This window comes from Nomascus leucogenys, chromosome 23 (genome assembly GCF_006542625.1).
Source record: "Nomascus leucogenys isolate Asia chromosome 23, Asia_NLE_v1, whole genome shotgun sequence".
Lineage (NCBI taxonomy): Eukaryota > Metazoa > Chordata > Mammalia > Primates > Hylobatidae > Nomascus > Nomascus leucogenys.
Genome location: NC_044403.1, coordinates 7,278,149 through 7,303,556, shown reverse-complemented (window position 1 = coordinate 7,303,556; position 25,408 = coordinate 7,278,149). Strand labels below are relative to the sequence as shown.

General features: G+C 39.7%; 1 protein-coding gene across 2 annotated transcripts in view; it reads right to left on the bottom strand.

The window, feature by feature from the left end:
• The window catches only part of ITPR2 (inositol 1,4,5-trisphosphate receptor type 2), a 501,416-nt gene extending 476,422 nt beyond the window's left edge, over positions 1–24,994 (bottom strand). The window contains exon 1 of one of the 2 annotated variants that reach the window (XM_003265625.4): positions 24,486–24,994. In XM_003265625.4, the coding sequence (XP_003265673.2) occupies positions 24,486–24,577 (92 nt within the window). In that variant the 5' untranslated portion in view covers positions 24,578–24,994. The remainder of the gene's footprint in view (positions 1–24,485) is intronic. The other variant, XM_030804417.1, reaches the window with a different exon arrangement.
• Between the last annotated feature and the right edge of the window lie 414 nt (positions 24,995–25,408).

Genomic DNA, 25,408 nt, shown 5'->3' with positions numbered 1-25,408 from the left:
ACGAACAAGTACTTAACCCAAGCAGAGCCAAAGTGCTTTTACAGAAGGACATATGCCACACAGGTTCTAATTCCTCCTAAGATCAAGCATCATGAGGAAAAGTGTAGGCCTAGAAACCATTCTTCACCACCGTGGCTGGGAAAAAATCTGCCAGAGAACAAAGCCTACAAGAAGGAGATAAGCCAAAAAAGAGAGGCAAAATCCTAGTGTCATCAATGGAGCCCTTGGTTCCAGTTGTACCTAAAGCCAGATCCCTCTCTTGAACTTCCCAGCAGTGCAAACCATCCAGCTTCTATTTTGCTTATTTGGGTTTCTGTTCTGAAAGGAAATAAATGTAGCCATGAAGGTCACACAGCTAGTAAAGAACTGATAAAGTATAAGTAACCAAAAAAATCCATACTTGCCACATACTAAAAAATAAAATGTTCATTTTGTCATTGATTTATTCATTCAACAAATATTTATTGAGTGTTGATTATGAACCAGGCACTGTTCTAGGCACTGGGGATAAAGGAGTGTACATGACAGACCAAATCTACAGCTTAAATTTTAATGTTAGAGCCATTATTGCATGTTAGCACAAGTACTCCCAAGCTTGGGTCCAAGGGGTCGCCTTCAGGGAATCTTGAAGACCCTCAAATATATGTAAAATCTGTGGTTAGGCATAGTAATGGAAAGCTGCACAAAAAATTTTCTCAGACTCTTAAAGGCACCTATGACCCCAGAAAACATTAAGAAAAACTCTTAGAGCATAAGCATAACTTGGCATCGATATGTCTCAAAATGATTATGGAAATTCTGATCTCTTAACTCTAACACAGAGGTGTGTTCAAAGAGAACACACTCTATTCAACAGGCATTTCACAGAAATACTATACGCCTTTACAATACACTATGAGGTTAACTCCTTTAATAATCGTTTTTCCTATGAAAACAAAACTAACAGCTAACAACTGGAGTCTTAACCACTTGTATTCTGCCCTTCATTTGAGTGGGTGGTGAACATCTCAGTCTCTACTTTCTGATTCCTTTTGAAGCATATGTTTCATACCTGCACTTCCTGGACCCAAAAGGAAAGGCATCTCCTCTCATCTGCAAAATAGTTTTCTTCTAAACTGATACTGATCAGATTCCTCTCTGGTTAAAAGGAAAAACAGGAACCAGGGCTGCTGCTTTTCCTTCTTCAAAAAATGCCTTCCAGAGATGTCTAAATAGCAGCTAATTTCATTATAATTATTTTGTCCCTAAACTTCCCCTAAGAATGTGACTCAGTGGCTTATAGTCTGGCTGTTCCTACTTATAGACTCCCAAAAGTAGATTCCTTTTCAATGCAAAACAACTTATTTCTCAACCTTCAGCTATTCTGTGGAATGAAACTGAAGGCTATGTAATCAAATGTACACAATGAATTTTTTTAACCTGCCCAAATGATTCACTGATTCATATTCTCCAGGTACCCACTACCTCACTCTTCCCTATGAAATATCTCCCTAGGAACAGGCAATCTCATTTGACATTTTGTTAAGATTTTACCAATTCTCCCCAAGTGGGTATGACCTTCTATCCATATCTGCCTTTCTCACTCTCTTTTATAATGTCAGGCTTTAAAGATATTTTGAGTAAAACTTACCCAAAATATTTTCAACTGGTTTTCAGGGGCTTGGCAGGGGTTGGGGGAGTAGCTTAGCAGCTGTTCTTATGGCTTGATGGCCTTGCCAATCTGATGATTTCCAACCAAACCTAATCATGAGAGAGACAAACCTCCATAGTTACCTTATCTTGTTGGGCATGCTATAAATAACAAGCTTATATTTAATAATAGACTCCCTCTTTCCCACACTCCAATACAGATTTCAGCTTTTCTTTTTTCAGTTTTCTTAGCTTTGCACATTAAGTCATAATGCCATTCATAATTATAAATTACATGGACAAATACATCCATTAGAAGACAAACAATTCTTCAACTGTGTGTTGTTTCTGGATTGTACACTAAGGGCTTTGTCACTGAAAGGCCACATCCACGCAAGATGATGGCATCTCCTGCCAGGGGAAGTAAGACTTATCCTAAATCGTAAAAGAATAAAATAACTTTCACAATCTCACTTTGCCCTTGCTTTTGTCTAGTCTGAAGAAGGTCTGTGATGGGCACATGACTGAAAGGTTCACTCTGGAAGGAGATTTAGTATTGCCAGTAGAACTACCCCATTCCTTTTTTAGTTTTCTTATAAAGTAATTTTGTGGATAGTTCCTACAGTGAATGGTTGCCCCAAAATCTTATAGCTTTTTTTTCATAGTGTCCTATATTTCAGTGTTAAATCAGTGAAATGACATCTCATCAGTTACCTGCTTTATTCAATGTTTGAAATGTTAAAAAAAAAAGCCATAAAGTGGGGACTCACTATTGTCCCTGTGTCCAACCTTTTTCCTACTTCCCTTCTGCTCAGCACAGCCCGGCTGGGACATTCAGCTTCCCTTCCTTTCACACACCAATCAAAAGCCTCTTCCCTGACTGTCTCGATTCCAAGAACTTGGCAGTCCAGGGCTGTCGCTGGGCCAGTCTCTGCATGAGCATTCCAAGCATTGCCTAAAGACTTGCTAAGCAGCAGCAGTTTTCTTTAAAGGACTTGGGATTTAAAAACAGGAACAAAAAGGATGTGATAGGAACTGTTTTATTTTCTCTCCCTTAATGTTACATTCGTTTCATGTACGGACATCTTGACTTAGACACATAATTGTGTTTAGTATTTCACCCTTTAACTTCCCTGAATGCTGCTGGAGTTTGAAGAAACAGCTAGACCAGTTTCATGTTTTGTTTGATTTCATTTATTTATTTATTTTTATAGACAGGATCTCACTATGCTTCCCAGGCTGGTCTCAAACTCCTGGGCGCAAGCAATCCTCCTGCCTCAGCCTCCCAAAATGCTGGGATTACAGGCATGAGCCACCACACTTGGTCTGTTCTGGTTTTTTTAAACAAACAATGAAGTTTAAATCCATGTCTCATCTCCTGTCTTGTGTTTTAAGTTAAAAAAAAAAAAAAGAAGGATACTCTAATGACCCTCCAAATATCATGACAGACCTGCTGAATTATAGTCAGATATTTGGAGTGTAGTTTTAAAATGACTGCCTAAAACAAGATGTTTAATTTTGTATAGAACTTAAATTATTTCTATTTTCCAAATATGTTTCTTCATCAATAAACACAAAACAGAATCAAGAAAATACCCGGATATGAAACTAATTTTCTTCCTATTTGCATCACTGCTGAAGAAGAAACGTTGTTCTGCTTTTCAAAGTATAGAAACCTAGGGCCGGGCGGTCGGGCGCAGTGGGTCACGCCTGTAATCCCAGCATTTTGGGAGGCTGAGGCAGGCAGATCACGAGGTCAGGAGATCGAGACCATCCTGGCTAACACGGTGAAACCCCATCTCTACTAAAAAATACAAAAAATTGGCCGGGCGCGGTGGCTCATGCCTGTAATCCCAGCACTTTGGGAGGCCGAGACAGGCGGATCACGAGGTCAGGAAATCGAGACCACCCTGGTGGGCGCCTGTAGCCCCAGCTACTCAGGAGGCTGAGGCAGGAGAATGGCATGAACCCAGGGGGCGGAGCCTGCAGTGAGCCGAGATGGCGCCACTGCACTCCAGCCTGGGCGACAGCAAGACTCTGTCTCAAAAAAAAAAAAAAAAAATTAGCCGGGCATGGTGGCGGGCACCTGTAGTCCCAGCTGCTCAGGAGGCTGAGGCAGGAGAATGGCGCGAACCCCGGAGGCGGAGCTTGCAGTGAGCTGATATTGCGCCACTGCACCCCAGCCTGGGCGACAGAGCAAGACTCCGTCTCAAAAAAAAAAAAAAAAAAAATCTAGGGCCAGGCGTGGTGGCTCACGCCTGTAATCCCAGCACTTTGGGAGGCCAAGGGGCAGATCACTTGAGGCCAGGAGTTCAAGACCAGCCTGGCCAACATGGCAAATCCCCGTCTCTACTAAAAATACAAAAAATTAGCTGGGCATGGTGGCACACACCTGTAGTCCCTGCTACTCGGGTGGCTGAGGCAGGAGAATCACTTCATCCCGGGAGGCGGAGGTTGCAGTGAGCCGAGCTCATTCCACTGCACTCCAGCCTGGGCAACAGAGCAAGACTCCATCTCAAAAAAAAAAAAAGTACAGAAATATAGAAAAATAATCCATTGGCACTAAAATGTGTCATATGATTCAATTCCTGCTGATAAATAGGTTTAGGTAACCTTATGATTTTATCATTTTAAAAAAAACCTAATATGGCCGGATGTGGTGGCTCACGCCTGTAATCCCAAGCACTTTGGGAGGCCGAGGCGGGCAGATCACGAGGACAACAGATCGAGACCAACTTGGCTAACACAGTGAAACCTCATCTCTACTAAAAATACAAACAAATTAGCCGGGCATGGTGGCAGGCGCCTGTAGTCCCAGCTACTCTGGAGGCTGAGGCAGGAGAATGGCGTGAACCCGGAAGGCAGAGCTTGCAGTGAGCTGAGACTGCACCACTGCACTCCAGCCTGGGCGACAAAGCGAGACTCCGTCTCAAAAAAAAAAAAAAAGAAAAAAAAAACCTAATACTAATTTTTAAATGTCTAGCTGTACCAGTACAGCTTACAGCTTACAGCTTTCCAGATACTCAAACAGGTATAATGTCATTTCTTAACTCCAAAGGACCACTGAGGAACACAAGAGAAGTGTTATCAGTACTCCCAATATAAAGATGAAGAATTTAATTCAGACGTTAAATGATGTGTTCAATTTCTCAGAGTTTCTTCAGGACAGAACAGAATTCAGACCCAAGGGCTTGAGCAGCTCTCTCTGCAAACAACACTGCCTTTAAAAAGCCACTATCAAACATCTATTTATTCAATGATTTGACTTTAACTTTGAAATTAAATTTGATTTTCCAGATAGTCATGTCATAACCAACCAATGTCTTCAACAGTACAACATGGACCTGAGTTTTAAATACTTAAAACAGAAGAAACAAAAATGAGTTGAAGACTTTTAAGAATGCAAAAAGTTTACTTTGACTTTTCAAAAAAGTTACATAAAGATCACATTTCAAATATTATGTTAATTATTAATTATAATTCATATTTAGTTGTAGCATGAAATAAATTATATTTGTTTTACTGGGGAATTTTTAATAAAAAGCATTTTAGCAGTGAGATTTTCTAATTTCTGAGATCTAAATTAACAATTCCTTACTTTTAAATTTTAAATTTTGAAAATTGTAAACCCTGCTTATATAACACCTTGCTTTGTGTTCATCTCCATCACAATAAGTATTAATTCATGCTTGTTGTGTACACATAAAGAGCCACAATTATTCATAGACACAAGATAAGCTACTTGCATCTAAGCTAAAAGTGGGAATATTCACAAATTTACTGTGAGAAATATTAATAAACATATGCTTTCATGAATGAGATTCATTTATCAAAGTTCTGTGATTCGGAATAATGTGCTTATTTGGGAAGTTTGTTTCAGAAGCTCCCCTCCCTTTTTAAATCTCGTAGCAGCATTACTGAGGTATAATTCAGCCACACCAAACTGCTGCCTTTCCTCTTTGACCCCTCACCATTACCCCCATCCTTGATTTCCTTAGAATCCTTTTTTTCATTAGCTGATGTCAAGGTGAAGTTTGGACCAGACCAGAGCATTGAGGCTTTGTGGCATGCAAAAGGACTCAGATAATTCTCCTTTCCATCAGGAAGTGTACGCCACCTGAAAGAGTCCTAAAATAAAGCCCCAGAACAATGAACTGGAAATAAGAATAGTATAAATACCAAAATCATTAAAGGCTTCCAATTTTTATATCCTGCTTGTAAGGACTTAGGAAATGTGGCTTCGTGAAGGTAAAGGGGTGATTTTATTTGGCCACAGTGTACATGTGTTGTCTCTGCTTACCCATCATCCACTGTCCTTCTTCTGGCAACAGAGCTCTACCTGAAGAATGGCGAACTGCTCTTCTCCCACTCGTGATGACGTCACCTCTGCCATCAGAGCAGCTGGACCATCATCGAGCCAGCCATTGCAACAGTAATAACCAGAGTGTTTTTCTTCTGGAGTTTAGGGGAATGAGGCACTCTTTGCAGCTCTGGTATAAGAGGACAGAGGTAAGGCTGGAGCGGCTAGCAGCCATGCCATAAACAAAAGACCCGCGCAAGGGCAGGACTAATGCTGATGACGCCGCAGAATGAAGGAACCCAGGAGATTATGCCAAGATTTCTCAGTTACCTTAATCACAAGGTTCTCTTTTGGGGTGAAAATTGCTTGGGTTGGGTTTTCTCACTTTTGCAACCAAAAAGCACCCTAACTAATAAAACTAAGTGTAATAAACTTAGAAATAAAACTAGTGTCTTCAGATACACCAGTTCTGTTGAAGGAATGAATTTCGAAATTAAAAATAAAAATAAATTAAAAATTACAAAATAGATACAGCAGTTCTTTGTCACATCCAGGAGTGTGGCACTTTGCAAGTTCTTCTCCACCACCAGGTACTCCAGAATCCCTAGAAATAGCAAACTAGCTCAGACTCCACCATCAGGAATTTATGTTAGCTAAAAAGAAATATTTTCTCACAGAGAAATTTTCAAATAAGACTTTATAAAGTGGTTTAGTCTTCAAAGTGTCTTTTAATGCTTTAATTTTTTAAAAGGTTTTTCAATAATTTGTATACATGTATATACTAAGTTTCCAATAAACAGTAAAATCTCCTTTTATGGCACAACTAAAAGAAGGCTAGGGCCTGAATAATTTTTATTCATTAGGTAAATCTAAGAAGCAGAAATAAAATACACTCTTTATACCTTTTCAATCCCAATGACTTGTGTAAAAATCATTAATACTTACAAGAGAAGTAAGCATGATAATTTGATTAGTTACTATTTAAAATTTGACAAGATTTTCCTAAACAAATTTGTTTATCTGTAAATTGGTTAAATATCCAAACTAGATAAGTGTTTTTGCCAATTCCTCCAACAGTCACAAAAGTTTAATCAGAATTCTTAGCCAATAGAACAGGACTCTAAGCACAGTAGCTCATGCCTATAATCCCAGCACTCTGAGAGGCCGAGACGGGTGAATCACTTGAGGTCAGGAGTTTGAGACCATCCTGGCCAACGTGGTGAAACCTCGTCTCCACGAAAAATTAGCCAGGCATGGGGGTGCACGCCTCTAGTCCCCAGCTACTCAGGAGGCTGAGGCAGGAGAATCACTTGAACCCGGGAGGCAGTAGTTTCAGTAAGCCAAGATTGTGCCACTGCACTCTAGCCTGGGTGACACGGTAAGACTCAGTCTCAAAAAAAAAAGGAAATCTCAAAGAAGGGATAGTAGCACCAGCTCTCCAATGAAAACATGCAAAAGCTATTCTAATGATTCTAAAACACTTTTTTTTAATCTCAAAAAATAAAACTAAATTGTTTCTTTCTATTACTATGTTCTAATCGGGATGAAATATTAGCAACTAAAATAACATGTTGGTTTTAAAACATTTAAAAAGTTGAAAATTCTAGTCAAGGAAGATACTGTCTATATACGCTAAGCAATTCTAAGGTTATTATTAATGTTGATATAGTTCAGGTGTTTGCATTACATCAAAAGGATAGCATGCATCAAACCAGTAACAAAAGATAAATATAAGTACCTGCAATTGAGTAGCGTGCATTATCAAAGTAAGGGAGAAAAAAAAAAGACCAAAACCAAAATAAATAATAGATAAGGCAATATGCCTTTGAACAGCCTACTAAACAAATATCAAACAAATATCAGCTTAAAAACAGGTGTACTGTGGCCAGCGCGGTGGCTCACGCCTGTAATCCCAGCACTTTGGGAGGCTGAGGCGGGTGGATCACGAGGTCAGGAGATCGAGACCATCCTGGCTAACACAGTGAAACCCCATCTCCACTAAAAATACAAAAAATTAGCCAGGCGTGGTGGCACACACCTGTAGTCCCAGCTACTTGGGAGGCTGAGGCAGGAGAATGCTGTGAACCCAGGAGGCGGAGCTTGCAGTGAGCTGAGATCGTGCCACTGCACTCCAGCCTGGGTGACAGAGCGAGACTCCATCTCAAAAAAAAAAAAAAAAAAAAAAAGACAGGTGTACTGCAAAATGATATAAAGATAATACAGCAGAACTTTTTAACATCAATGTAATATTAACTTAGCCAAGCTTCCAAAAAGAGACTCATGCTGATTTTTCAGATATACTACTAATAATATAAATAATAATAGCTTCCATGTATTTAATACTTTAGATATCTGATGCTATGAGCCTCACACTAAGTGTTTTACATATGTTAGTTGCCATTAACGTCATGGTGATACTACAAACTGGACAATAATCCTGCTTTACAGACAAGGAAACTGAGGTGTTCAGTATTAAATAACTTCTGAAGATCACACCATGAGAGAGTGGGGTCATCATATAAAACCAGGTTTGTCGGAATCAAAAGCCCATGTTAACTATATGCTAAAGCGTTTTTCATTCCCTCAACATACTTCTTGAGTATCTACTATGTGACAGATATCGTGAAAGACCTAAGGACATGATTATTAGCAAAGCCAGACATAGTCACAGCCCTTACAGAGTTTAAAGTATAGTGGGTGAAACAAACATAATCCAATATTCACAAAAATAGAAGCAAAATTCAAACTATAATTGTGATAAGTTTTGTGAAGGAAAAGAATATGGCATTATCTGAGTATATAGTAAAGGGGCCTCACGTAGTCTGGGAGATCAGGAACAGTTCACTACAGATGAGTCAGAGAGCTGGAAATCCACATAATAAACAGGTGAGAGGTGTGCAGGTAAGATGGGAAATTGACCAGACAGAGGGAAAAACACGTAAAAAGGCTCGGTGGCGAAAGGAAACTCAGAATGTCTGTGTAACTATAAAGGTAAAAAAGGTCACTTTGGGAGGCCGAGGTGGGCAGATCACGAGGTCAGAAGATCAAGACCATCCTGGCTAACATGGTGAAACCCCATCTCTACTAAAAAATACAAAAAAAGGAGCCAGGCATGGTGGCATGCGCCTGTAGTCCCAGCTACTGGGGAGGCTGAGGCAGGAGAATCACTTGAACCCAGGAGGCGGAGGTTGCAGTGAGCCAAGATCATGCCACTGCACTCCAGCCTGGGCGACAGAGCGAGAGTCCCTTTCAAAAAAAAAAAAAAAGGCAGTACACACAAAGCAGAGAGCTAGAGGAAGGAGAAATGACACAAGATGACATTTGTATCTCAGAAACCTGAAAAGCCCGCGGTAATGCTGGGTGTAATGACATGTTACTCAAATGTGAGCAAACAAAAGAGAAACTTCAAATCTGTATGCTCAGTTTTCAAAAGTAATAAGCCTCGATAGCAGTGGTGACTATCTTAATTCATACATCTTTTCTAGGCCTAAAGTGAAACACTGAACAAGCACTGTCCCTTCAGTGCTTCTGCTGACAAGCTGCTTTTCAGCCCCACTACAGCTGTTTGGTGCAGGCTGCTGTGTATCAATTCCTCCTCTGCCTGCCATTTTCAGCCTTTCTCTATTCCTCCTTTTTACCACTGACTGATTTTTCTAGATCAAAGTCTGATTATTTCATTTTCCTGCTTCAAAATCCTTCAACAGCTTCCCATCACCTAATAGAGAATACATAACCTGGCTCTTGTCTACCCACCTAGTTTCATCTTTTTAGACCATATATAGTAGAGCCAGCATTTGAGGACATCTGGAGAACTGGTTCATTTCTTGATGCTCTATTATCCCTAGTGATTGACCTCATCTGTATGGTCCAAGGTGCCATTTTCCCATGTCCATATTTCAAACAGTTGAATGGGGTAGGGGCAGAGGGAGAGTGGGGGAGGCAGTAAATCCTTCCTTAAAAGACCTGACTGCAAAGTATAGCCTGTGGCCACACCTGGCTACAAAGGAGGCTAGAAAATGTGGTCTTTATTCTGGGTACCCACAAATTCAATTACTTCTATTAGTATGGAAGAAGGGAAAAATGAATTTGGAGAAATCACTAGCAGTCTATGATACAAAAACTGAAATTAGCATGCATTTTGTTAAATTAAATATGTTTAAAACTAAATAATGTGGTTATTGTTTAGAATTTATTGGATTAATTATAACTTCCATTTTGAAAAAAATGTGTAATACAAATATTGATCTAATCTTTAGAAAATGTTTATAGTATCACTTTATGGGTATCCATTGCCAAAGAAATGACTGCCTCTCAGAACTCCTATGTGACAACTTACCCAAACAGTTCTTCATTCAGATTCTCCAATTCTTAACAAAGTGCTTTTACATTTGCAATGTGATAATACTTTAAAAGACCTTCTGAGAGATTCTTTAGCCACTGAGACTTTTTGAAAGGATCCATTTGGTTTCTCCCCTAACAGATAACAATGACTTCGTTGTACTGACCAGGAAAGGAGGCTTATTCTTCGCATGAGTTTTAAATTGGAACTCAGCTATTAAATCATGACCTGTCAGGTAAATAAAGGAAGAAAGGTAAATAAAAGTCCTTTTCTCATTTATTAATATTCCTGCACATGGATTAGTGTAGTCAAGTTTTTAATAACATTTTCACTGACAGTGAATCTTGATTTGACTTAAAAGGTCACTTAATATTTATCATTCCTAGCCACAAGTATAGGACTCTGAGTACAACAAAATTCCTTTTTTTACCTTCCCTACTACTGTAAAGAAGCAGAACTGAAATGATCGTCTTTGAAAATATGGTTGAAGTCAAAGATCTACCTGAAATGCAAATGTTTAAGTAGTTATGTCCCCGATATTAGCAATGACCTTGAACACTTTAGCCAAACACAGTAACTGTTCCTTAAATCATTAACTTACTTTGGATTCCTAATGTAACTGTGTTTGGTGATTTGGGTAATAGAATTTTGTTTTAAGTCACTATCTTTATTGGTATGATATACTTAAACTGGATTAGTTTGGATATTATAGAAATGAAACAAAACTCTGATAATATTTGGTATCTTCACCTCAAAGTTGCTTTTCTAAAGATATTACATTTTTAAATATCTAGCAAAGAGCATTATAGGATGTTAGAACCAGAAGAAATCAAAATATGTTGTTTTATTTTTCAAGTTATTTTGTAATTTGTACATATCTATATTTCTCACTTTATTTCTCTGTCCTATACGCAAATAACTCTCGAACAAGTCCTTATCTGTAACACTGCTACCAATGAAGATTCCTAGCATGAGTCAATAATAACACTGGAGAATTTCAAATTCTTGAAGAAATTGGCTGGATATTGTATCTTTTGGAATTGGCTTAAGGCAAAGCTCATTACAACAGACATAGTCACTAGATACGATATAAATTAACGAGGAACAAAATTCTGCCCATTTGTTCTCCTTAATCTGTGTTTAAATGCTTATCATTTTCCAAACACTTATTCTTGAATTTTAAAAAGAAAATTACAAGGTGTCATATGCCCTATTCTATTTTTCTAAAGTACTATAAATTCCCCAACTACTTGCTGCATTTTTATCAGCAAATTCTTTTTAAATAAACTTTTCTGTCAATAGCAGTTAAAGTATAAAATGTCTCCCTGGATGTATAATGTACTATCCACTAAGAGAAAAGGCCCATCTAAATTAAGAAATGGCTTCACAAAATGCTTACAAATTCACTCTTTGAATATGTAAAAACAAAACTGAATTTACAGAAATATTAACCTTTCTTTAATGTGGCTATAGCATGCAAATCATTAAAAAAAAAAAAGGCCATGTAGGTCAGGTGTGGTAGCTCATGCCTGTAATCCCAGCACTTTGGGAGGCCGAGGCAGGTGGATCACGTGAGGCCAGTAGTTTGAGACCCGCCTGGACAACACGGCAAAACCCCATCTCTACTAAAAATACCCAAAAAAATTAGCTGGGCATGGTGGCACGAGCCTGTAGTCGCAGCTACTCCAGAGGCTGAGGCAGGAGAATCACTTGAACCCAGGAGGCAGAGGTTGTAGTGAGTCAAGATTGTGCCACTGCACTCCAACCTGGGTTACAGCAGAGTGAGACTCAGTCTCAAAAAAAGAAAAGGCCATGTACATTACTTTTCCAGAGTGTAAGCTTTACCACATATTGATCTGAGTGTGTAGAGAGGTATGACACAAGGGATTATTAAAAGACTGATGATGGCAAGATTTAATGACACCATAAACCCAGTGACAACTCCCATCCATTTTAAAAGAATTGCCCATGGATCTCAAGGTATTTAAGAAATACGAGAAATTATATTGACTTTTTTCCAGAGAGGAACTGATGTTAATAGCTACTTAGAGATTTTAAAATAAAATACGTATATGGTAATGCAACAAATATTTATTAATATTTATGGCGCCAAGTGCTTGAGATATTCAGTGGCAAAAGAAAAAGATCCCTGCCTTCAAAGAACTTACAGTCTATCAGGGTAGACAGATGATACACAATGGATACAATAAATAATAAATTATATTGTATGTAATAAGATTATATGGAGGAAGGAAAGGTAACACAGGGTAAAGCAAACAGGAAAGACCAAGGTAAAATGTTAAACATAGCATTACCATATGACCCAGAAATTTCATTGCTAAGTATATACCTTAAAGAATTTTCAAAAATATATATCTATACAAAATCTTGTACATAAATATTCACAGCTGCATTATTCATAATAGCCAAAAAGTGGAAACAATCCAAATGCCCAACAACTGATGAATGGATAAACACAATGGGTCATATGTCTACAACAGAAGAGTATTCTCAATAAACAGGAATGAAGTACTAACATGTGCTGCAACATGGATGAACCTTGAAAACATTAAGTAAACCAAGCCATACACACAAAAGGACAGACGAATATTGCATGTTTTCACTTATACGTGGTACCTAGAATAGGCAAATTCAAAGAGACAGAAAGTAGACTAGAGGTTACCAGGGGCTGGGGGAAGGAGAAAATGGGAATTTATTTTCTAAAGGATACAGAGTTTCTGTTTGGGAAAGTAAAACAAAGTTCTGGAAATGCAGAGCAGTGATGGTTACTCAACATTGTGAATGTCTTTAATATCATTGAATTATATCTTTTTAAACGGTTAAAATGATAAATTTTATGTATATTTTATCGCAATTTACTTTAAAAGGCACTAAAATCTGACTATTAAGATGCCTACTAAGCAGTGAAATCCAGCTCACACCCAGCACCTTTGTTCTCTTTCCCCCATACCACACTGCCCCAGCAGCAAGCAGAAATCGGAGCCCTGCTCACAGTGATTTCCCCGGTAGCCAGATCTGGGCATTGCCACTTGCCGTCATGGATATAAATGATTAATCCTGACCCAAGGGGGCCAAATTCTATCACCTCATAATCTGAAGTTTAAGAAGAGGGACACTGAATACAGAAATTGCTTGATTCAAGTCATGTAAATGATGGGACCCAGAGAGTAGGACCTGCTATTGAGATTCCCAAAGCAGCCCTAGGTTCCTGCCTCTCCTGATGCTCAGTTGTTGAGCTCATCATTTTATTTCTTGGAGCTCCTCCAGTATTCTCACAGTAAATTTCCTTCTTCCCGTAAGCTAGTCAGAGATGGTTTCTGTTCCTCACCAACAAAGAACGTTACTTCTAACATAGTTTTTCAAATCTTAAACTTCATCCATGTGGGCAAAGTGATACCCAAGTATCCCCTGCTTTCCAAATCTTTACAGCTTTTGAAATCAAATAGTAAGAATGAGGATAGCAAGGGATGCCTATAAATTGTTTTCAAGAGTTCCAGGGCAATTCACTACAAGGTTTGCAAATAATTTAATTAAATGTGAGCTGCAACTTGAGTTGGTGAGTATTCTATTCTCTGAAATTTTTACAAATAATGCACTTTGATTTCCCATTAGAAAATTAAAACTTTTAAACCAGTTTTGTTTTGGGTTTTGTTTGCTTATCTGGTCACTTGAGCTCTTATCTTTAGTTCTGATGATCCATATAAGTTCCCTACATAATGTGAAGAATCCTCTTTTCCTTAGTGATTATTTCATAATTAGTCATTACAGAATCTCAGAGAGCTAGAGAACTAGAAATTACTTCACTAAAAAATCTAAGTTTTCTCTAGGACTCTGTCGAGGAAATCTCTGGGATAATCAATATATAATAAAAGTCCAGCATTTTGTAATCTGCACAAAGAAATTTTTATGATATTTGTACAGTGACTCAAACATCTCAGTAATAGATAGAACCTCATGAACACATAGTTGAATTCTAAGAATTCAGATTATGCTTTGTTCACTTCCTTTAGTCTTCCCTGTATTCATGGGAATCTATCTATGGCTTTTTTAACATGTTAAAACACCAAAAGGAAAAGAGAGCATGATGGACTCCATATATACCAGAAGGGTATTCTGTACCAAGTGGGAGACTCGTGTATGTGTGTGCTATATTAAGAACTATTAAAATAGTTCTTAATAGTTCATTAAAATAGTTCTTAATATTCGATGAAAAGTTGTCCATATTGCCAATGTTTCCAGGCATTTATAAAATTCTAATTAAGTTCATGATTCATTAAGAAAAACTACTATGAAATACTAGGGATGGAAACAAATACAGGGAAAGGAGGTAAAAATATAATAGCCAAAGGCACTGGGTATGTCGCATAAATTCCTCCCAAGCAACTTCCAAGTGTCTTCCTGACTGGGCTTTATAGTCCTAGCCTCATTATCTCAGGTCTCAGTAAATTCACCCTATGTGACAAGGATGCAATGCCGTTTTATTCTCAGAGGATCTGAACCAAGCTTAAACCTCTCACATTTGGAAAATAAGCATAAAATAGGTTCTCAGATTATTTCTTCTGTCTTTGCATATCTCAACAATATTGAATTGTTTGCTTTAGTTTTTTGGAGCTATTAAAATGGACAGTAAAATTTTACTAATTTTTTTAAATGAAAGAAAAAAGTACCAAGAATACATAAACAACCATGGGCATAGATCTGAGACAAATATCCATTCTAATGATCCTTCCAAGTTCAGCGAAAATGCCACCTCCTCCTTGAAGCTCCCGCCAGGTCATCCCAATCAGGAGAGAAAGAATCTGACTCTTCTGACTTTCTGTGGTACTGTCTTAATCATCTTTTGGGCATTTGGAAAAAAAAAATTGCCTGACATTGCAGTTACTCAATACCAGTGTTATCTCCATTGCTAAATAATTACTACAATAATTGCACAAATATTTATTAAACACCTACTATATACCAGCAATTTTGTCAGGTACTGAGCATACAGGATTAAGAAGACAGTATCTATTCCTGACCTTGCAACATTTGCAACACTGAGAGCAAAAAAATGTCAAATGCCTTGATGTCTCCCACAGATCCTAGCCAAGAGCCATACTACAAATTCGCAAAGGAAGATTTTCAGATAACAATTAAAATAACAAATTAATTAATTAATCCATTGAGATAATAATTAAAAACAGCTTAATATCTGGCATCTCTTTACACACATTCCCCGGCACATAGAAAGGGCTCAAGAAGTATCTACCGAACGAATTAATAAGTCATTCTGAAGCATGCTTCAGCATAAACCACATCTCCAGGATAGTCACATGTGTCTTAATATGGACACATTTTCAATTGTACGATTAAAGTTTTGTCTACATAATCTGATATTTTAACTTATTCTTAATTCAAGGTTGGAAATCTTTGGATAGGTTGGTGTAAACTATATAATAGCTACTGTTAACCCATTATTGATTTGAATTTTGAGAGAGCTAATCCATCTATTTCAAAGATAGTCAATAAAAACAGTTGATTAAATTTCAATTACACACACACACACAAATCTCCTCAAAAACTAATACTATAGAAGTTGACTCAAGCAATAAAAGTTTCATAGTGAGTACTAAGATTACTAAAATGAACAAGTCACCCATGCTAAAGTGCATACTTCTTAACATGTGTCAATAGACTTCTAAAATAAAGACTACCAATACTCTTCAACTTACAATAGGGTCACATCCCAATAAACCCATGGTAAGTTGAAAATATTCTTAGTCAAAAATTCATTTAATACACCTAACCTACCAAACAACATAGCTTAGCCTAACCTTCTTTACGTGTTCTCAGAACACTTACATTAGCCTACACTGGGCAAATACAAAGCCTATTTTGTAATAAAAGTGTTGACTATCTCATGTAATTTATTGAATACTATACTGAAAGTTGAAAACAGAATGGTTCTCTGAGTACTGTAATATGGTTTCTACTGAATGAGTATTACTTTTGCACCATCATAAAGTTGAAAAATTGTAAATCAAACCATCAAACCATTGTAAATTGGTTATCATCTGTATACATTTACTACATGAGTTAAATCAACCAACTTAATTGCTCAGCATTACTGGTTAGACAAACATCTTTTCCACAATACACTTTAAAATACCAATAATAACCAGGAAAAAAAACTTCATGGTAAATATATGACTGTCTATTTCAGTAATAACAGTTTCTCAGTTTGTGGTTTTCCTCCACTGACCATAACTAGGAAAATAATTTATTTATGCTTTTTAATGTAAATATTGTTGATTAACAGTAATAAGAAATTAAAGAGTCCTTAAAAACCATTTTAGTTAACTTTCCTGGCTATAAAAGTAATAGATGTTTAATTTAAAACCATAGATAAAACTGGGAAATACAGAAGAAATAAAAATTGAAATTAAAATCATCTACATACTCACCACAAAGGGTCAACCACTGCTGATATGCTGTTCTATTTTCCACATATATTGTTTTGAATATTTTTTATTAAAATTGTGGTTTTCTAAAGCTATATATTTTTAAACATTCCCATCTAAGTCATCATGGGAGTAGAAACATGACACCAAAAAATGCCATCAATACATTCAAAAGGCACAGTTTTATTCATTAAATAAGTGAATGGGCTGGGCGCAGTGGCTCACGCCTGTAATCCCAACACTTTGGGAAGCCAAGGCAGGTAGATCACCTGAGGTTAGGAGTTTGAGACCAGCATGGCCAACATGGCAACACCCTATCTCTACTAAAAATACAATAAATTAGCCGAACGTGGTGGCGCACATCTGCAGTCCCAGCTACTCTGAAAACTGAGGCACAGGAATCACTTGAACCCAGGAGGCAGAGGTTGCCGTGAGCCAAGATCACGCCACTGCACTCCATCCTGGACAATAGAACAAGACCCTGTCTCTGAAGAAAATTAAAAAATAAAAATAAGTGAATGAACAAATGAATGATCATTAAAATTTCACGTCTGATTATAACGCAGTGATCTATTACCAAGTTCTGATATTTAAAAAACCATAAAATTCACTGTTATTATAGCATAAATCAGTCATAAAAGTCCACTGTTAACTTCTTTTATATTTATATATAAAGACCCTCTGTCTGGAATTTAAGTTTTAAAGTTTGAGTCTATAGTATTCTGTCTATATTCTCTAAGTTATCTACACACTATCTGCATGACAACAGTTACAAAAAAAAAAGTGTCATTGTGAAAAGCGCTACCTGTGCAAAAAGAAAATGGCTCTGTTCCACCTAGAATAAAGCCAAAAGCAGTTGCCTCTGAATTCTCTTCTATCAAAGCCAAGCCATCAGGGCTCTTAGGAGGGGTGGTTGTTTACTTAACTGAGCTCTCATTGCCAGAGGGGGCTGAAAAGCTGCAATGGTATTTATAGAATGATTTTTAGGTTTAAGAAATAGTCACCCTTTCAGCTTAAAACATACCTTATGTTCACCACTTCAGAAACTCTCTTTGTACTTAATTTCAAGTTCCACAACATCACACTTCTAACACTTACGCTTTCCAAAACAACTCAGTATTCAAGCTTCTGTCATCTTCTTCCTCCACAGTGAACACGCATGCAAATGTCCAATGGACTTTTAGGTATATTTATCACATTATCACATGCCTTAGCCAAAACAAAGCTAAGCTTATATGCCTGGTTATGGCAGGAAACAACAGCCATCATTTGGAAGAGTTCTGTTTGGAAGATACTAAACATCTTATACAAAAATAAAAGTTACCTATAACCATTCCAACTTCATGTACAACTCCCTACTGATCAAAAAGTCCTATTGAGGCGGGGTGTCATGGCTCACACCTGTAATCCTAGAACTTTGGGAGGCTGAGGTGGAGGGATCGCTTGAGCCCAGGAGTTCAGGGTTACAGTGAGCTGTGGTCACGCCTCAAAAAAAAAAAAAAAGTCCTATTGAGGAAAATATTTTTAAAACTATAATAAGAACAGCATAATTAAATAAGATAATAAATCAAATCTACAACTATTTAAACATCAAAATGTTTGGCAGGAAAATAGATCAGGAAGAGAAATTTGAGGGACTACAATTGGGAATAGTAAAATGTAAACAGTTACACAGTCTCATTCATCTAAGGAATTAAGTCAGAATTATAAACTGTGTGACCCCCTCCCCATCACCCTACCAGACATCCATCCCTGAACATGGAAACAAAGGAACGGAAAACTTAATTGCATGGGCCAACATCAAGCAGGAAGTAAAAATAAGGGCTCCAATCCTCTGTCACTCTGACTAAGAGACTATGATGATGATGCTGATGATGCTTTGAAGTCAGCACATCCATGGGTAGTCACCTGATAGTTACTGAGACCTTAAGTATTAGGTGTTGGTTCTGAGGCGATCCTGAGAAGAAACCTCAAGGCAAAGGTAGCTATCACTTAAACATACATATACAAACGTACACACACACACACACACTTTTCATTTACTAACCCCTCAACCATGCCGAGAACAGCCAAGGAAAGACTGATGCACCTTACACTGATTCTACTATCCCACTATCCCAAGAATTCTGCTATGCTCAGTCCCTACTCTGTGGTATCTGACCATTGGTCAAGTTGACGTACACAGAAATGTGAATATCTGTTGTCATCAGATGTGGCAGCAACAAGAAAGACAAATCCTAGTATAGAAAAAATGGAAGGAGGAGAAAGAGACAATCAATACTACATTTGAAAGTGGACAGCACATCCCAAGACTCCCTCCTTCACCTTTAAAAGAGACACAAAAACTATAACCTGAAGACATGCCAGTAGAAAATAAAAATAGTTTATTTAAAATACATTCACCATCTTCGTCCAATAGGATTTAAAGCAATTGTCCATACGTCAATACAAGTATTTTTTAAATTGATTCTTTAGATGAAAATTTAAATTAGGAAATACAAAGCAGGCCCCTTTGCACTTACACAGAGAAAAGAACAATAACTGTAACTCGGCTTGCAACAATTCAAGATTCAGAAACATCTAGTAAATACAGGTAAAGGATAATGGGGAAAAAAAGGAGAAATGCCAATCTTTGCAACTAGGGCATTCAAATTTTGCACAAACAGACTGATAAAATCAACCTGAGAAGCTGGGTCACTAAGCCTAACAAAATCCTCCCACATCTCCAGTCAGAGGGGCCTCCAAGAGGGGCCTGGTAAACTTAAATATAGTGAAACTCCATGACTTTTCCAGCTGAAAAATTCATTACCTTATGGCAAAAATTCCCAGCAACTACATAATAACAATGTATGTCATCCAAAACTTATTGACATGCTAAACATTAAAATCAAACAAGATTTATTTGCAAATAAATGTCTATTCATTATCTTGAAATACTGTGTAAACTCAGTTCTCATTAAACACCTTGCTAAGCTGACTTTGAAAAAACATCATGCTACTAGCCATCATGCATGGATGAAGAGCTAAAATGGAAATCAAAAACTTTTAGTCTAATTTTTAGCTCCCCCGTTGTGTTTTTAATATGACAGTGGAATAAATTTTGGCTGAATATATACAGTGTCAATGTCTCCAATCTGATTCACTTTAACAATTCATACGCCTTTGAAGAAAATGTGCAATTTGACATGCAAAAATATAAGCATAATGTAGATTTTCCTAGCAATTTTCTAAAAAAGAAATCTTTTCTTTCTGTCTCTATCACTTGCTTTTATAATACCCCCAGGGGGATGGGCAACAGCATCTTCCCTCCTTCTTAGTTTTCAGGAAGACATACGTGAAAAAAGAATAAATGACAGGAACAAGGCCACATGGCTAATTAGCAGCAGACCTGGAACAACAGACCTCCAACTAACAGAAGAGAAAGAAAATTCAACTAGAGAGATGCACTCTGTCTTTGAAGCAGAAAGTGTACAAATAATGACCCCACAACAAGACAATGAGAAATCACAACTACCACTCTGCTTTGGTTTCATAGCCCTAAAACCAACTTGCAAAATAAAATATCTACCAATTGTATACTCTGAGGTAAAAAATAGGGAGTGCTACCCCTACATGTACCTAGATAAGATTTCACATGGCACAGACATATGTTCCCATGAGTTTTATAACTCCTAAAAATCTGAGCCCGATGTGACTCCACACCCTTAAGAAAGTACTAAAACCAAGCATGACTGACCATTAAAAAACTGCAATGTCACAGACAGAAAGGAGAGGGAACAAAATCACGAATCAGTCTGACTTCTCAGGATAAAAGCATCAGATGTTATATTCCATGGCCTTAATTAAGCCATTATAAAATTAAATGGGATTATTTCTCAATAGCTGAAACTTTTTCACCCTGAATTTTAGGAAATTATTTTATTTATGGAATCCCCAACTTTGAAAAGCACCCACATGTTAATAAAAATCGATGAGAGGAACGCAAAATATGTCAGTTTAAATCAGGATAAAGTATCTTGGTTTACTTATCAAAGCCAAAAGTCAGTTTTAGCATCTTATCTAACAACTGCCACAGAAATACACACTCTGATGGCTGGAGGTACAGAGTAGAGGACCGCAAGGAGCCATGGGCAAACCTACATCCCTGGGCACAAGAGCCACACAGTTTTGTTGAGATGGAAGACTTATGGCCAGGAAAATAAATTCCCTTCTTTCTTCCTAAGTTTCCTCTTCTATCTTATATGAATTTTAAATTTAATATTTAGAAGAATAGCAAATGAACAGCATGGTTTCTTTAGAAATTAAATGAGCCTTTTTCAATGACGTGCCAGATGCTTTCTGAAAGTAACTTTCAAGTGTTTGCAACATTATTTGCATATCCCACATACAGCAGAATTTGGAAATGTTCATTAATAAGATAATAATTTCAGGTTTAATTTTTTGATATTCCCAATTTTTTATTATAAAAAAATTAACACTTTCTGCACTGCCCTGTTTTCAAAGTAGAAAAGTGCTATATTTTTATGCATCATAAAAATTTGATGCATATTTGTCAAATGAGATTTCATAGCACCTTTCTTTTTTAGACAGGGGCTCTCTCTGTCACCCAGGCTGGAGTGCAATGGTGTGACTGTTGCTCACCGCAGCCTTGACCTCCCAAGCTCAAGTGATCATCTCACCTCAGCCTCCCAAGTAGCTGGGACCAGCTGGGACCACAGGCATGCACCACCACACCTGGCTAATTGTTTATATTTTTTGTACAGACAGGGTCTCCATATGTTGCCCAGGCTGGATCACGACATTTTTAATTTTACAGTTTGTCTTAATTATTCTATAAAGAGATTCATTCCACCCAGGACCCATTTAAGTCCTAGGCTCGTCATGCTTCCCTTGAGTATCCTTTGGACACTATTCCAGTGAAGGCCAGGAAACTGCATCAGGGCACATCAGCAATGACTTTTACTACAACTGTCCTTTGAAAAGATGTTCAGAAGCAAGTACCAGGAGGGAGGCATGGTCATATCCAACCTCTGACTTCTAAAGTACTACAAAGTTATCTGAAACTCTGGGCAGTCTATCTCAGAAAAAGAATATCCAATCAAAGCACCAAGTTTCACCAATAGCAGCATTTCTTTTTGTTTTGTTTGTTTTTTTGAGGCAGAGTCTCGCTCTGTCCCCCAGGCTGGAGTGCAGTGGCACAATCTCAGCTCACTGCAACCTCCACCTCCCAGGTTCAAGTGATTCTCCTGCCTCAGCCTCCCGAGTAGCTGGGACTACAGGCGTCTGCCACCACGCCCGGCTAATTTTTGTATTTTTAATAGAGATGGGGTTTCCTCATATTGGCCAGGCTGGTCTCAAACTCCTGACCTCAAGTGATCTGCCCGCCTCGGCCTCCCAAAGTGCTGGGATTACAGGCATGAGCCACCGCACCCGGCCTGATGGTAACATTTCTAAAGACCCTTCTTCACCTTAGAATCTAGCAGCACAAAGGCTTTGTCATATTAACTTCAACAAGACTCAGTTCATTAACAGAAAAATAATATATTGCACAAATACATACTAAGGAAGCTCAACCTTCAAAACACCAACAAAAAAGTTGAATACAAATCAGAAATATTTACACAAATGTATATTGCACATTAAAGGTTATTCTAGCTTATTTTTCTCAAGGTTTAAAGATTATTGTGTACAACCAAAGAAAAGCACTCTTGGCTGGAAATCTGGAGACAGGGTTAGAATTCCAGCTTTTGGCATTAATGCCCTCTGTTTCTTGGGTTAGTCACTTCATTTCTCTTAACCTCAATTCCTGATCTCTAAAATGATCAGGGTCGACTGCACAATTCAAACTTGTAGCTTCCTGATATGCCATCTATATAGTCCTTCTGGTATTTGTTTTATAAGTTATCCAAAAGCTTACCTTTGCTGAATAAGACACTAAAAAAAAAGTTCTTTTCTTTGTCTAGGTTTTATACTCTATTCCTAATCCTTGTTATTATTTTGTCCACAAATATAACTATGGCTCACAGTCACCAAGGCAATGATAATTACTACAACAGCTAACACATCAGTGCTTATAATGTGCCAGGTACCGTGCTATGCACTTTACATATATTAATCTCTTCTTCCTCACTACAACCCTATGAGGTAGAAACCATGCTTATTCCCATTTGTAGAACTGAGGAGACTGGGGCACAGAGAGATTATGTAACTTTCCCAAGGTCATAAGGTTTACAAGTGGAAGCGCCAGAATTCAAACCCCAAGTATTCTGTCCATGGAACCCCCTCTGCTTAACTACTACATCACACACACACACCTGGAGAGTCTACGGAGGGTGAAGAGCAGCAGAGTCCACCTGCAAAATGTCGCTGGGGGCCCAGAAACTGAGCTTGTATCATGAATGATCTCAAAAACAGTGGTAGCTCATGATTCACAAACCCAGCAGAAGCGCTTGGCACTTACGTGTTTTTCCTTCCACGCTTTAGTTGCATAAGAAAGTAACACTGATGGAAAAGGGATTGAATTAAATCTACCTCCCTTCTTTCACTCATTGGGGGAATGCACAAGTAACAGGAACTGTGGAAGTACTGGTGACTTCCACGTCCCAGTGGTTAGTGGGCAGCACTCCGTTATAACACAGCTGGAAGTCACTGTCCCGGGTCGTTGCAGGTTAAGCCATCTGCCCCAAAGCCTAACAGCTGAAAACAGTAAAGAGGTAGGAGTGGAAACACCAGTTCCACAGCCTGAAATGTAGGGCGGGGGGATCTAAGTGCTGAAACAGCAAGGTAACAAAAAATTTCCTGTGCATCAAAACATACTGCAGCGTGCAATTAAACTGCACACTGCTATTCCCAATCAGAACAGAGAAAACAAGGAAGTCTTATTTAACCATTTAGCACACTGTTTATATATATATATATAAAATACATAAAATATATAAATATATTAATATGTATTTGCCTCATTCATAAACATATATACATATATATGTATATATATTTTTCCCCCATCCAACTCGAATCTCAAGAACTCTTCACTTGGCTAAATTCCAAGAGAGGCTCAGCATTTCAGTGGGCCAAGGCCTGGGAAGGGGAGATAGCAGGTCTGAGTTCTAGAACCCAAGAAGCCCTCAGAGCCGTCCAGGGGCCACAGCGCTGCGGATGCCCCTAGGGCTGCCCAGGCCAGTGGGCCGAGTCCTCGTTCGGCAAGGCCAAAAGGAAACTGCTTCAGCGAAGACGGGACGGTGAGCTCCTCCCGCAGGACAACGCCACACTTTGGCTCACCACATCGCTTGAGTTTCATGTCCAAGGCCACGGACTTTTATCGACTGCTCTTTCAAACCCGGCACTGAGAGACCAGGGGCTGAGAACGGTAGCGAGAAACGGTGGAAAAGGGGGGTGTTTTGTTTTACCTTCCAGGGAAAACAAGCACACATTTTAATCAAAACAACCCAGGGAGAAGCCAGCGAAGACCTCTTCGCCGGGCCCGTCTCCGGGCTTCTGAATCACTTCCTCCTTTCTGATGTGTCTCTGAGCTTGAGATTACGAAGTTGCTGAGAAAGTCTTGCCTCTCAGGGCAGCTTCCTGCGAGCGGGCGAGCGAGAGAGCGGAGCACACGGCGCTGTCCGCGGGCGCCGACCCTGCCCGGCCGGGCCACCGCGCGCGGCAGCGGGAGGACCGGGCGGCGGAGGAGGAGGGACAGGGACGGGTTCCCAGGACCCGGAGCGCGAGCGCTGCCCAGCCCGCGTCTCCCGCTTACCCCAAGGTGCTGATGAAGCCGTTGACCGAGCCCTCCGCGTACAGGGACACGATGTCCCCTATGTAGAGGAAGCTGGACATTTTATCAGTCATGCTGCTTCATGTTCCACAGTGGACGACCCTCCTCTTCCCTGCGCCCTCGCCGCCCTCTCTCCAGGGAGCCGCCGCGGCAGGAGCGGATCGGAGCGCGGGACTACAGCGGCCAAGAGCCGCGGCGGAGGGCACGGCCCGAGCCACCGAGCGTCGCAGCTCAGCCGTGCGTGCGCGCCGGGGAAGCCAGACGGGGGCCAAGCCGCAGCTGTGGACACCCCGCGAAGAGCGCAGCCCAGGCGCGCAGAGAAGCCGCAGCCGCCGCCGCCTCCCCGGCAGGTTTCCTGTTCCTTTCTGAAGTTTTCTCTCCAACACCTTTGCTCCTCCTCCTCCTCCTTCCCTCTCCCCTCCCCACTCCGTGTCCACTCCCCGCTCTGCGACCCGCCGCGGCCGTCACAGCCGCCCGGCGGGAGCTGGAAGTGGCAGAGCCCCCACGGTCCCCTCGGGGGAATTTTTGGACCAGGTGCCGGTGCCCATTGGGCGAGGGGGAGGAGAAGAGCCCTGGAGAGGTGGGGGGCGGCCAATCAGGGAGCAGCGGCCGGGGGCGGAGCTGGGCCGGGGCGGGGCGACCCTCAGGAGGCCGGGCCACCCGGGAAGCCTCCGCTGCCGGCGCACCGGCCCGCTAGGAGACGCGACGCTGGGCGGCGCTGGAGGGGCGGCGCTGGAGGGGCGGCGGGGGGACCCCGGCGGGGGAGCGGGCGCGTGCGGCCGCCCTGGAGAGGCCGGACCTAGGGCGTTGCCTGGGAACGCGAAGAAGCTTGATGGGGGCAGGGAGGGTGAGAGTTGGCGGCCGGGCGAGCGCACTGTAGGACCCGGGCACAATGGAGAGAGCCC